We start from the raw sequence: 14,555 nt of genomic DNA on the forward strand, positions 1-14,555 counted from the left end.
GGCTCAGGTCATAAATAGGCACACACTAGTTTTAATTTTTGTGCACGCCCATTAAAAAATGGCTTTTTTCCCAGCCACAGTAAAACGTGGCCCAGCGCATGTCAAAAATACATGCCTACACTACTGCAGGCCACTTTTTACCGTGGCTTTGTAAAAAGACCCCTTTTTTATTGGACATAACTTAATATATTTCTTGATTAGCTTTCTAAGGTTGCCCTTCTTCGTCAGATCGGAAATAAGCAAATGTGTTAGTTGATAGTATATATAAGTGAAGCTTCAAAGCATTTCAATGGCAGTCTAGCAAGGTGGGGGTGGGTAGGAGGTATGTATGGGTACATTAAAGCATTTCATTTCATTGATAGTCTAACGGGATGGGTGCGGGTAGTTGAGAGGAGAGTGATAAACAGAGAAATTCAACTTTATGGTTTATAATGGGCTAGAAAACCCATATCCTTGTTAAGTCCTGTCTGTTGGGTGTCAAAATATTCAATCATTCTGACTTCAAAGGTCTTACGTTCCTGTATTGTTTTAAAGTTACCTTTCAGGATTCTTACTGTGAAATCACTGGTGCAGTGTCCTGGTCCTGTAAAGTGTTCGCCCACAGGGGTGGGAATCTGACTGGCACCAGCTTTCTTCATGTTGTGTCTATGTAAATTGAATCTTGTCTTAAGCATCTGGCCTGTTTCTCCATCCTTCGTTACATTTTTTACACTGAATGATATATACTACATTGGAAGATGAGCATGTGAAAGATTCCTTTATGTTGAATGTTTTTCCTTTGTGAATGACTGTGGGGTCCTGTGAAATGTTTTGGCATAGCTTGCAGCTGGATCTGTTACAGGGAAACGTGCCCTTTTCTTTTTCAGTCTGTGTTGGGAGTTTACTTCTGATTAGCTTGTGTTTTAAGTTGGGTGGCTGTCGGAAGGCCAGCACTGGTGGGGATGGGAATATCTCTTTCAGTAATTCATCCTCCTGGAGTAGGGGCTGTAGGTCTCTTATGATTTTCCTCAGTTTCTCCAGCTCTGGGTTATATGTAACTACAAGGGGGATTCTGTCTGTGGCTTTCTTTTCTTTGTACTGTAGCAGATTCTCCCTGGGTGTTTGGAGGGAGGAGGCAATGGAGATTACTTTGGGGTTGTAGCCTTTCTGTTTGAAGGATGTGGTCAGGATTTCAAGGTGTCTGTCTCTATCCCCTGGGTCAGAGCAGATACGGTGGTATGTTGTGGCTTGGCTGTAAATAATGGATCTTTTTGTATGTGAAGGATGGAAGCTGGAGTTGTGGAGGTAGCTGCATCTGTCTGTGGGTTTCTTGTATATAGATGTTTGTATACAGCCATCACTGATTGAGACAGTGGTGTCCAAAAAATTGACTTTTTCTGGGGAGTAGTCAATTTTGAATCTGATTGTAGGATGGTATGTATTAAAGGAATAGTAAAATTGTTTCAGAGTTTCTTCCCCCTCCGTCCAAATCATAAAAATGTCATCGATGTACCGGTAGTATTTTAGAGGTTTGGTCTGGTACTGTATGTATTCAGAAATGTCTCTTCCAGCTCAGTCATAAAAAGGTTCGAAAGCTAATCAAGAAATGTATTAAGTTATGTCCAATAAAAAAGGTATCATCTTATTTTCTTTTCCATGTTTTATTTTGTTTGATTTCTATTGATAACCTTTAAGAGTGGACTCACACGGCTACCACACCTCTCTACTTAAAAAGACCCCTAAATTATTAAAACTTAGTGCATGAGCCCTTACTGGTGTCTATGTTTTAGGCAGAAAGTCAGAGGTTTTCAACCCAGTCCTCGGGGCACACTCAGCCTGTTGGGGTTTTCAGGATATCCCCATTGAATTCAATGCACTAAATCAAGTGACTGCATTAAACTTGTATTTTATTTTTATTATACAATAGTTATTTTTTAGATATAATTCCCAATATTAAAACAAGAAAAATGTTAATATGACTGAAAACAATTTATAATCATCTTATGTTAGTCCATAATTATGGGGGAGAAAAAAAAAGGCACAATTTAAGGAAAAAACAAGCGTTTACATTTTCATTCGGAGCCCTGAAAGGAGATTCACAGGATATATTTATATAATTAAGGAGTAATTGTCAAAACCATATCTGAATTTGGGATTGGGGTGGCTACCTTCTTAGATTCCAAGAAAGAGTTTAAATGTAATGGATCATAGAAAATATATTTCACTGATTTCAGTTTCATAACACACTTGCAAGGAAAATTCAATCAAAACAATCCCCCCAATTGAAAGACAATCGGGCGCAACTTAAGAAAACTTTGACGCCGCTTTTGTGTTACTTTGGATACATCTGGATATATTCTTACATTGAAATTAAGAAAAGTTTCTTTTCTATGTCGGAAAAATTGTTTCAATATCCAATCCCTATGTGGCTGTAGCACAAATGTAACAATAAGAGTTGCTGATTCCAAACCCACGTTATCTCCTTCTATTATTTGTGAGAGATTCAAAGTCTCAAATATCGGTTCAGTCCCTTCTGAGTCAAGTTGTCCACCAGAACTTGATTTTTTATATGGTTGTAAATAGTAAATATTCGAGATTGGTGGGCAGGCTTGTTCAGGAATCTTTAAGATATCAAACGTCGTTTCGTGCACAGCTCCATATATGGATGACCATCCCATATATGGCCCTATCAGCACGTGGACGCCGTCGTAAGCATAGACGTCTTTGACGTGCATGCCTGGGTGTTATGTGTGCGGATCTTGCCTTATATAGATGAGTATGAAGCACCCGACCCTTTTCACATATACACAATATGCATATAGCTGCATGCAGTTCCGGACATCCAGATAGGGCACATATGAGGAATATATCGGTGGAGCAGCATGATCTTTCTGTAGTTGACGCGTATAATCGTTCCTCATATTTTCCCGTACCTGGATGTCCAGAACAGCATGTACTGTATTTGCGGTACACCTATGTACATTCTTTTACACACTTTCTGATTTGGTCGTTTGCACCTGCGATAATCGAACGTGTTAGAGCGCCAATTTAGTCACGCTTATACGCTCCTCATTTGGTTGTTTTGCTACAGGGATAATCGATTATCGAAAAACGCCCATACTATTTTTCGATTATACATGCCTGATTTTGGCCGTTTTCGTAAGGACGTCCTAATGCGTACTTGGACGACCTTTCGATTATGCCCCTCCACGTAAAATGATAATTGCTTGTTAACATCCAATTAATTGCACTGATTAGCTAGTTAACTGATTAAGTTATGTGCATTGTTATAGCACACGCTTCGTTTTTCGCCTGGATTTTCCAGCGCCATATATAGAATCCGGGGGTAACTGCATAGGGTCATCGTGATCACACATGATATTCAGCAGCACTATTTGGTTAGGTGCTGCTGAATATCATTGTCGAAACCTGATCAGTGTGGGAGTTAACCCTCCTGGCTCAGTTAACTCCAGTTCAATATCAATACCATAATTTCTTAGGAAAAAAGGGGGTGGGATTTGGGCATAGCATTATTAAACCTATGCAGCAAAAATAGCAGGTATAATTTGAAATGTCTGATTTGGATATTGCTGATATATATGTATAATTTGAAGTTAGAATTAATCTGAATATTGACCTCTAGCGCTTTAGAAATGCTAGTTAGTAGTAGTAGTAGTATAAGAAATGACTGCACAGTCATTTGAAATGACGGAGAATATTTCAACAATATATCCTGTCAGTTAATATTCTGGCCAATATTCAGCAGGCAGCGGTCAGCTTTTTTATGTCTGCTACTGGCTGTATTCCCAGATATTCAACGCCGTGGCTGTATTCCCGGATATGCAATGCTGGGCCATGTCTGAGCACTGGGATTGAATATCTGGTTATCTGTTGGCCACCAAAACATATAAGGTTAAGTACAATATTCAGCCCTTAACCTCATAAGATAGGACTGCTTTTTATGTGGCCCAATTTATGCGGTTACTCCTGGATTCTATATAGTACGCCTACTATTCCGTGCTGAAATCCAAGCGTATTCTATAACAACATGCATACCTTAATTGATTTAACAAGCCAATCAGCATTAAGAGCAATTAACAAGCAATAATGAGAACCATTTGACAGTAATTAATATTTACAGTACGTTCACAAATCGCTAACTGTATTCTGTAATGCACAGTGTCTAAATTTTAATGCACGCAGGCAAAAGGGGGCGTGTTTATGGGTAGGGAAATGGGCGATCCATGGGTGTTCCAAAATGTATGCACACTGTTATAGAGTATGGCTCTCTGTGCCTAAATCAACGCAACAGGATTTACGCCATGTTTTCTTTTGTGTAAATGGAGGTACATAGATTTAGGCACTACGGTGTCAACTAAGCATATTCTATGTCCTGTGTCTAAATCTAGGTGCTGCTTATAGAATACGCTTAGACGTAGGGCTTTTGGGGTACTGAGTACCGGCACCTTTTTCATTGTCTGCTAAAATTGACCTATGGTCCCCAAGTTTTAATGAAAGAGCTCAGGCTCTACACACTAATTCTGCCTTATCATAGATTCTGTGACTGGTTGCAGGGAGCCTGGCTATTGTGGGGTGGGTCCCTCAGTGATCATACCACCCCTGAAGGGTGACCTGGCATTTGAGTACCGGCACCTTTTCCACTAGAAAAAATGTACTGCTTAGACATAAATGTTTTCCACATGGAGTTTTTAGGTGCCATATATAGAATCCCCCCTTAAGGGCTGAGTATCGGCACTTAACCACAAAAGTGCCAACTCCACCCCTGGAACACCCACAGGTTAGCTGGTTTCAGCTCACGTGCTAACCATGGATATTCAGCAGCACTGACCAGTTAAGTGCCACTAACTATTTGTGGTTATCCACGGACAAGTGATTTATCTTTCAACGTTTTTTATTGATGTCCAATTCAGATAACCATATTAGACAGTCTGAATACATACAATTCCAATTTAACAGATAATACAAAAAACGCAAATACAGTAATAGCGAGATATTACATTGTGTCATCATACTTTTTATTTTTTTTATCCCCAACTTCCCCTCTAGTTCTATATCCTTACCCCCCCCCCCCCCCCCCAAAATGGCAAGGCGCCTCTCCAGGCCATTTAAGAACACAAGAACACAAGTATTTCCATACTGGGACAGACCGAATGTCCATCAAGCCCAGCATCCTGTTTCCCACAGTGGCCAATCCAGGTTACAAGTACCTGGCAAGATCCCAAAAAAGTCAATACATTTTATGCTGCTTATCCTAGAAATACCAAACAATAGTAGAGATCTCTACTATTGTTTGGTATTTGTTGTGTAGACGATTCAGTAGAGTTTGGCACAAGAGTTTTGACAGTTTCACTATCCTAGAAATAAGCAGTGGATTTTCCCCCAAGTCCATTTTAATAATGGCTTATGGACTTTTCTTTTAGGAAGCTATCCATACTTTACATGTCTGTGTTATGGCAGTCATTAATAGTGTTCCCTATTCATACTACAGGGGTCTTTTTACTAAGGTGTACTAGCTTTTTTAGTGCATGCTAAAAATCAGCTGGTGCTAAATGCTGAGATGCCCATCGGAATATAATGTGCATCTCAGCATTTAGCACCAGCTGATTTTTAGCATGAGCTACAAACGCTAGTGCACCTTACTACTACTACTATTTATCATTTCTATAGTGCTACTAGACGTATGCAGCGCTGTACACTTGAACATAGTAAAAGATCCCCTTAGTGTGTGCTATGTATATACTGTATATCATACAAGATGTTTCTCTCTTTTTCTTTACGTGTGGCAGAATACTGTTTGCTAAGCAAGTATGAAACATGTTAAGCAATGTACAAATGTTCTGTGACAAGCAGAGAACCTCAACCTTAATCCACACAAAAAATATTTGTTCAGCATAACCTTCACTGCAGTCCAACAGGCAATGGGTTAAAAATCAATTGTGGAACATTTTTGTTTTCCACAAATGGTAAGGTACTGTAAGCACTCATTTCAGAGAAACCTTGCTCTCTTTTGTACAATTTCTTTTCAAAATAACCTTCCATAGTAGAAATAATATCAGTTGTAAGTAGGGGGCTAGGGGAGATGTGTTCCCTGAAGGTTTAACAGCTGATTTTCCATCTGTCAGAAAACAGTACCTTCTGTCCCTTTTATTGTATAATTAGCATTTACCACTACACTACCTAACACCTCTATTCTCACACCTAAGATTTGCCATACTGCTCTCTGAAATGCTGTATGTTTAAGAAATATAATTCCTTAAGAAAAAGAAATACACAGCAAAAACGAGAACTGCATGAACAAACAAAATGCATTAAATGGAGATTTGGAGGTTTTCACCATAATCTTGCTCACTGCTTACAAACTAATTTGCAAGATTTTTCTCTTGTTGATGTTCTGGTAGAGATTTCTATGTAGAGATTTGTAAAAATCAACATGCCACATGGATCTTTTTCTTTTCTTCAACCAGATCCATGAACTCATTGTCTGAAATTCCTGCTAAGCCAAGACGGACCAGTGTAAACTTCTCCTCTGCACCTTCTTTCAGGCCTAAAAGGTTGGTGATTTCAAAATAAGTTATCAGTATATATTTATGGGGTTTTTTTCTTGTTCATACTGAGAAAAAAACAGGTGAGAGACTAAAGTTTAGTTTTGTTTGCACAGTGATATTTACCATTTAATATTTGATGTCATATAGAGTTTGGTTACATACGTCAACTATTTACACTTGCCATCACTCTAGGATTTAGATGAAAGGGAATCTTAAGTGTGGTGGGAGAGAAAAAAGAGAGAAGTACAGCAGAAGTAGGATGACAGCTGAATCTTCAAGTGACATGACAGGTAATGGAAGGCAAAGGAACAGAGACTGACATTTGAGAAAGTCAGAGATACAAGGAATCCCTGGGAGACTGAGATAAATTGGACGGAGTGGTGCATAAGGCAAGAGCCAGTGTAGATAAACTGGCGAGAAGCCAGAAAGAAATGTGGAAGCGGAGGACAGAAGCATATGGTAAAGCCTGAAGTTGCAGGCTGAGAAGAAGGGGAGTGGTATAGTCACAACCATAGGCGTAGACTGGGGGGGGGCGAGGGGGGGCAGTGCCCCCCCAAACGACGCGAGGCGCTGCCGCGCCATTAGTTTAAAAAAAAAAAAAAAAGTAAAAAAAAAAAAAAAAAAACACATGCAGGCACGCGCTCCTCTCCGTCCGATTGGCTTCCCTGCCCTCTCTATCTGCGTCCCGCCTTCCTCTGACGTCATTTCCTTTCGGGCGGGACGCAGACAGAGAGGGCAGGGAAGCCAAGCGGACGGAGAGGAGCGTCTCTCCGTCTACTCCTCTCTCTTCCTCCCTCCCTCCGGCGCAGGCAGCAGTCTTCCAGCGTTCCTGGCAGCGGTAGCGTTGTACACGCTGCCTTTGGCTCTGCCCCGAAGCCTTCTCTTCAAGTTCCTGTTCCCGCATAGGTGGGAACAGGAACTTGAAGAGAAGGCTTCCGGGGCAGACCGAAGGCAGCGTGTATATCGCTACAGCTGCCAGGAACGCTGGAAAAGACTGCTGCCTGCGCCGGAGGGAGGGAGGGAGGAAGAGAGGGGGTAAACGGAGTCACCATCTTGGACCTCGCGCGGGGGGGAGGGGTGGGGAGCAGAGGGAAGGAGCAAGAGATGGATGGGACTGGGAGGGTGGGAAGCAGTGGGAAGGAGCAGGAGATGGATGGGACTGGGAGGGTGGGAAGGAGCAGGAGATGGATGGGACTGGGAGGGTGGGAAGCAGTGGGAAGGAGCAGGAGATGGATGGGACTGGGAGGGGTGGGAAGGAGCAAGAGATGGATGGGACTGGGAGGGGTGGGTGGGGAGCAGAGGGAAGGACCAGGAATTGGAGTGGACTGGGAAAGGAGGTGAGCAGAGGGAAGGAGCAGGAGATGGATGGGACTGGGAGGGGTGGGAAGCAGAGGGAAGGAGCAAGAGATGGATGGGACTGGGAGGGGTGGGTGGGGAGCAGAGGGAAGGACCAGGAATTGGATTGGACTGGGAAAGGAGGTGAGCAGAGGGAAGGAACAGAAGATGGATGGGACTGCGAGGGGTGGGGAGCAGAGGGATGGACCAGGAGATGGATGGGATTTGGAGAGGTCAGGCACAGCAGAGGGAAGGAGCAAGAGATGGATGGGACGGAGGGATGGTGAGCAGAGGGAAGGAACAGAAGATGGATGGGACTGGGAGGGGTGGGGAGCAGAGGGAAGGAGCAAGAGATGGATGGGACTGGGAGGGGTGGGTGGGGAGCAGAGGGAAGGACCAGGAATTGGATTGGACTGGGAAAGGAGGTGAGCAGAGGGAAGGAGCAGGAGATGGATGGGACTGGGAGGGGTGGGGAGCAGCGGGAAGGAGCAAGAGATGGTTGGGACTGGGAGGGGTGGGGAGCAGAGGGAAGGAGCAAGAGATGGATGGGACTGCGAGGGGTGGGGAGCAGAGGGATGGACCAGGAGATGGATGGGATTTGGAGAGGTCAGGCACAGCAGAGGGAAGGAGCAAGAGATGGATGGGACGGAGGGATGGTGAGCAGAGGGAAGGAACAGAAGATGGATGGGACTGGGAGGGGGGGGGAGCAGAGGGAAGGAGCAAGAGATGGATGGGACTGGGAGGGTGGGGAGCAGAGGGAAGCCTACTGGAAAGAAGACACTGCATAAAACAGAAGACACTGGGATCAAAGCGAATAGAAAAACTACATGATCAGACAACAAAGGTAAATAAAAGTTTATTTTATTCATAATTTATTAATTGAAATGTGTCAGCTTTTTGAAATGTGCATCTGTGATATTTTGCCTGTAAATTTCATTTCCTTCCTCCATATTAGCATATTCATTTGCATATGTATATATGCAAATGATATGCTAATATGCTCCGCCCATTTTTGCCCCCCCAAATGAAACAGTCAAACTACGCCTATGGTCACAACATGGTGACTAGAAAACAAGTTAAATGCTGAAGATGAGGCTAGGTTAGAGCGTGGATTCATAGGAATGGGGATAGGTCAGCAAAAACAGCATTGTGTTAGTATATACAAACCTGAAAGCGTAATATTTTTAACTTGGCATTATTTATATTTATTTTTCATTGCCTACTATGAATTCAGGGTCAGATTAACACTATATTGGACCCTAGGCAAACATATGTTTGTGGTTCTCCTGCCACAAACTCACATTTAATTCTTTCCTCAACCCTCCCACTCTACAGAATCATTTTCACTCTACCCTACCCCCTTTCCACCACCAGATCTGTGTTCATGGCCTTTCCCCTCACGTTTCACTTCTCCAGAAGTGGCCTGAAGAAAAAACTGCAGGGCCTATGTCTGGGTGTGATAGGAGCAGCAGGCTGTGAGTAAAGATGGGGACTATGTTGTTCAGCACTGAAGAACCGAAGCCCTCGCTTCTGAGCATAGACTTCTAGTTGGATGGAAGCATCGTCTGTACATTCTTTTGAGTCACCTTCACTGTTTTTGTGTGTGGCTGTGTTGTAAGCACATATTTTGAGTGGAGCAGGCTAATATTTAAAGCAGGGGGCTGAGAACTGGGGAATCTAGGCAAGTCATTTTCAGCTTCCATTTATTTAGATTTTGCTCACATCTTTTTCAGTAGTAGCTCAAGGTGAGTTACATTCAGGTACACTGGATATTTCCCTGTCCCTGGAGGGCTCACAATCTTAAGTTTGTACCTGAGGCAATGGAGGGTTAAGTGACTTGCCCAAAATCACAAGGCGAAGCAGTGGGCTTTGAACTGGCTACCTCTGGATTGCAAGACTGGTGCTCATACCACTAGGCCACTCCTTCACTCTACTGCCTCTGTCACAAATCAGAGAAGTGGAAGGTAGACCTCTCCAGAAAGTAAGACTAAAGGCCACAGAGAAGGATTTACAGACAAAGCATCTGAGGTTTTAAGTCTAGAAAAATGCAAGTGTCAAAAGGCTTCACAATGGGAAGAAACAACAGGAGGGATAAAGACCAGAATAGAGGCAGACTTAGGGCAGTTTTCAGAGGAAGTTGGCAAGGTAATTAAATAGTTAACTAGGTACATTCTCTGGGCTGGAATCTTCTCTTCATTTAAAATGTGTATGAGGCACATTTGTATTTGTGGATTTCTCCAACTCCAATGTTCAAAGAGAAACTTTCTTTAAATGATAGAGAAAGACAAAGGAGCACAAGCACACACACACGCAGACACATGTGACTGTTACTCTTCAGAAACACACATACCTCAGACACATACATTTACTCATACACATTCCGTAGGGTGGAGGAGAAATTTCACCAAATTGGTTAGTTTTGCGCATAATAGTGTTCTGCTTTCACTTGTGCTCACTCAGTGAGTGTCCCCTTTAAATGGCACTGCTCAGTGCCATGTAAGGGGCCCTTTTACCAAGGCATGCTGAAAAATGGCCTGCGATACTGTAGACGCATGTTTTGGGCACGCGCAGAATCATTTTTCAGCGCACCTGTAAAAAATGCCTTTTTAAAACTTTTTGCCAAAATGGACGTGCAACAAATTGAAAATTGATGCGCGTTCATTTGGGTCTGAGACCTTGCAGTAAGTTCTCACGCAGTAACTGGGCGGTAATGGTCTATGCGTGTAAAATGCCGATTACCGCCCGATTACTGCCCATGCACCAGAAAATAAAAATATTTTCCGGTACACGTATCGGATGCACGTCAAAAATGAAATTACCACAAGGGCCAAGCGGTAGCCGAGCGGTAACTCAAAATTGATGCACGTTGGGTGTGCGCAGGTGTCTACGTGGCTTAGTAAAAGGGCCCCTAAAATTCTTACAGTTGCTGCCAGCTTTTTGATCAGCCTTAAGAACACTTTCTCATTCCTACCCATTCTCAGCACCTTTCCTTCAGGACCCTTACTAGTTCCCCAGCTTTTCGCTAGGTCAGCTCAGTGTCCTTGAAGATCATGCCCCAACTTCAAACACAAATCTCAGTTACACAGCACTGTAACATTCCCCTGGCTTACCCCTTCTCGTCCTATGGCTACAGCTGCTTCCAGTGGCTCTGCCACCAGTGCCTTCCCATTGGCTGGTTCCTACCCCCAGTCTCTGTGACTCCTGTCCTGGTCCCTTCCTGCATGCGATTGATGGGTGAAGCTGGGAACACCATGAAGAAGCTGATTGGCTTGTTGGTTCTGCTAGTAATATTGGAAGCAGTAAGAGTAGGCATCATGAAGAGGGGATGATTGGAGAGCTGCAAAAAGTGACTTTTTCTTTTTAAAATATTTTAATCCTTCAAATGTGGTCTCTCTCAAAATTATCTTTGTTGGTCTTTGCAACAATGTGAAAGGAACTCTCAGATACATGATTTTTGATTGCAATAACATTTATTCATTTTGGACAGATGGTTGGTCCAAGATTGTGAGTATTCAACAAATTAATGAATCACTATCGTACAAATTCATCATTTGGAAAGCGTTGTCTTTCTCTAATGTCCTTTCAGATAAGGATGCTGCTTTGTTAAATTTTTAAAAATTTCTATAGCATTTTAAATGATCTTTCAACATCTTTCTGTTTTCATATGGTAGAACACTGTCCTACAGTTTAGAAAATATGAAGATATTTATCTGAATCCTTTACTAGCTAACTGCAAATATAATAGAAAATGGTCCAAGTTTGACAACTTTCTTTCTAAAGCTTCCAACACTCCTAACTCATTATGTTAGTCTAATTTCACTGCTCATATGCAATTCAGTTTTTTTCTGAATGTTATGATTGTTCACTTTCTGAATATAGTTTGTGTGGTCGGTTATACAAAATTTTGTCTGTTTATAATAGTTACTTGCTATTGTTTGATTGTGGGACTCTTTGAATGGGCTTCATCAGCATTGCCATGTGGGAATCACTAGCACAGTTTGTTAAAAGAGGCTCAAAGTTAGCTAATTCGTGCTAAATTTAGTTAGCTAATTTGTGCAGCAGCTTCTCTTACATAAGCGCATAACTATGGAATGGACTCCCAAAAGCTGTGAAAACAATCCACAACCACTTGAACTTCAGGAAATCACTAAAAACCAACCTCTTCAAAAAGGCCTACCCCAACAACCCCACGTAACCCTCTTCACCTACCAACACAGCATGACTATAGTAAAAACTTTTTTAGATACATTAAAAGCAGGAAACCGGCCAAAGAGTCGGTTGGGCCGCTGGACGAAAATGGTGTTAAAGGGGCGATCAAGGAGGACAAAGCCGTAGCGGAGAAATTAAATGAATTCTTGCTTCGGTCTTCACCGAGGAGGATTTGGGGGGGACACCGGTGCCGGAAAGAATATTTGAAGCGGGGGAGTCGGAGAAACTAAACAAATTCTCTGTAACCTTGGAGGATGTAATGGGTCAGTTCAGCAAGCTGAAGAGTAGTAAATCACCGGGACCTGATGGTATTCATCCCAGAGTATTAATAGAACTAAAAAATGAACTTGCGGAGCTACTGTTAGAAATATGCAATCTGTCCCTAAAATCGAGTGTAATACCGGAAGACTGGAGGGTAGCCAATGTTACTCCGATTTTTAAGAAAGGTTCCAGAGGAGATCCGGGAAATTATAGACCGGTGAGTCTGACGTCGGTGCCGGGCAAGATGGTGGAGGCTATTATTAAGAATAAAATTGCAGAGCATATACAAAAACATGGACTGATGAGACAAAGTCAGCACGGATTTAGTGAAGGGAAGTCTTGCCTCACCAATCTAATGCATTTTTTGAGGGGGTAAGCAAACATGTGGACAATGGGGAGCCGGTTGATATTGTATATCTGGATTTTCAGAAGGCGTTTGACAAAGTGCCGCACGAAAGACTCCTGAAGAAATTGCAGAGTCATGGAATCGGAGGTAGGGTATTATTATGGATTAAGAACTGGTTGAAAGATAGGAAGCAGAGAGTAGGATTGCGTGGCCAGTATTCTCAGTGGAGGAGGGTAGTTAGTGGGGTCCCGCAGGGGTCTGTGCTGGGTCCGTTGCTTTTTAATGTATTTATAAATGACCTAGAGATGGGAATAACTAGTGAGGTAATTAAATTCGCCGATGACACAAAATTATTCAGGGTCGTCAAGTCGCAGGAGGAATGTGAACGATTACAGGAGGACCTTGCGAGACTGGGAGAATGGGCGTGCAAGTGGCAGATGAAGTTCAATGTTGACAAGTGCAAAGTGATGCATGTGGGTAAGAGGAACCCGAATTATAGCTACGTCTTGCAAGGTTCCGCGTTAGGAGTTACGGATCAAGAAAGGGATCTGGGTGTCGTCGTCGATGATACGCTGAAACCTTCTGCTCAGTGTGCTGCTGCGGCTAGGAAAGCGAATAGAATGTTGGGTGTTATTAAGAAGGGTATGGAGTCCAGGTGTGCGGATGTTATAATGCCGTTGTATCGCTCCATGGTGCGACCGCACCTGGAGTATTGTGTTCAGTACTGGTCTCCGTATCTCAAAAAAGATATAGTAGAATTGGAAAAGGTACAGCGAAGGGCGACGAAAATGATAGTGGGGATGGGACGACTTTCCTATGAAGAGAGGCTGAGAAGGCTAGGGCTTTTCAGCTTGGAGAAGAGACGGCTGAGGGGAGATATGATAGAAGTGTATAAAATAATGAGTGGAATGGATCGGGTGGATGTGAAGCGACTGTTCACGCTATCCAAAAATACTAGGACTAGAGGGCATGAGTTGAAGCTACAGTGTGGTAAATTTAAAACGAATCGGAGAAAATTTTTCTTCACCCAACGTGTAATTAGACTCTGGAATTCATTGCCGGAGAACGTGGTACGGGCGGTTAGCTTGACGGAGTTTAAAAAGGGGTTAGATAGATTCCTAAAGGACAAGTCCATAGACCGCTATTAAATGGACTGGAAAAATTCCTCATTTTTAGGTATAACTTGTCTGGAATGTTTTTACGTTTGGGGAGCGTGCCAGGTGCCCTTGACCTGGATTGGCCACTGTCGGTGACAGGATGCTGGGCTAGATGGACCTTTGGTCTTTCCCAGTATGGCACTACTTATGTACTTATGTACTATGATTACACAGGACAACACGCAATCTTCATCCATTTCGACACTCCACTTATACATCATACGATCACTATACAACTTTGTATTTGTTATCCACCGACTAGGCAAACGCCTTTGACGGTACTATGTAAGCCACATTGAGCCTGCAAATAGGTGGGAAAATGTGGGGTACGAATGCAATAAATAAATAAATAAATTGGTGTATATTACTCTCCCTAAATGAAAGTTGTTTTTCTTCTATTAATTTCTATTCTTTGAGTGAATATTTTCTATCCTATTAAATACTGTAGTTCCTTTCCCTGCTCTTAACAATTACTGTTTGTGAGTTAATAAAGAGTGCTATTTTCAATAAAGATAACCTAACAAGTACTAATTGACTGTAATTTATAGTAACATAGTAGGTGATGGTAGAAAAAGACCTGTATGGTCCATCCAATCTGCCCAACAAGATAAACTCATATGCGCTACTTTATACTGTATGTATACCTGACCTTGACTTGTATCTACCATTTTCAGGGCACAGACCGTAGATGTCTGCCCAGTA

At 42.6% G+C, this 14,555-nt stretch overlaps 1 protein-coding gene across 1 annotated transcript in view; it reads left to right on the forward strand.

Annotated features, from left to right (window-relative positions):
• The window catches only part of ITPRID1 (ITPR interacting domain containing 1), a 249,370-nt gene that overhangs the window by 91,221 nt on the left and 143,594 nt on the right, over positions 1–14,555 (forward strand). Inside the window, exon 4 of the mRNA XM_030205640.1 lies at positions 6,465–6,551. Within this exon, the coding sequence (XP_030061500.1) occupies positions 6,465–6,551 (87 nt within the window). The remainder of the gene's footprint in view (positions 1–6,464; positions 6,552–14,555) is intronic.

The sequence above is a fragment of the Microcaecilia unicolor genome, chromosome 1 (genome assembly GCF_901765095.1).
Source record: "Microcaecilia unicolor chromosome 1, aMicUni1.1, whole genome shotgun sequence".
Lineage (NCBI taxonomy): Eukaryota > Metazoa > Chordata > Amphibia > Gymnophiona > Siphonopidae > Microcaecilia > Microcaecilia unicolor.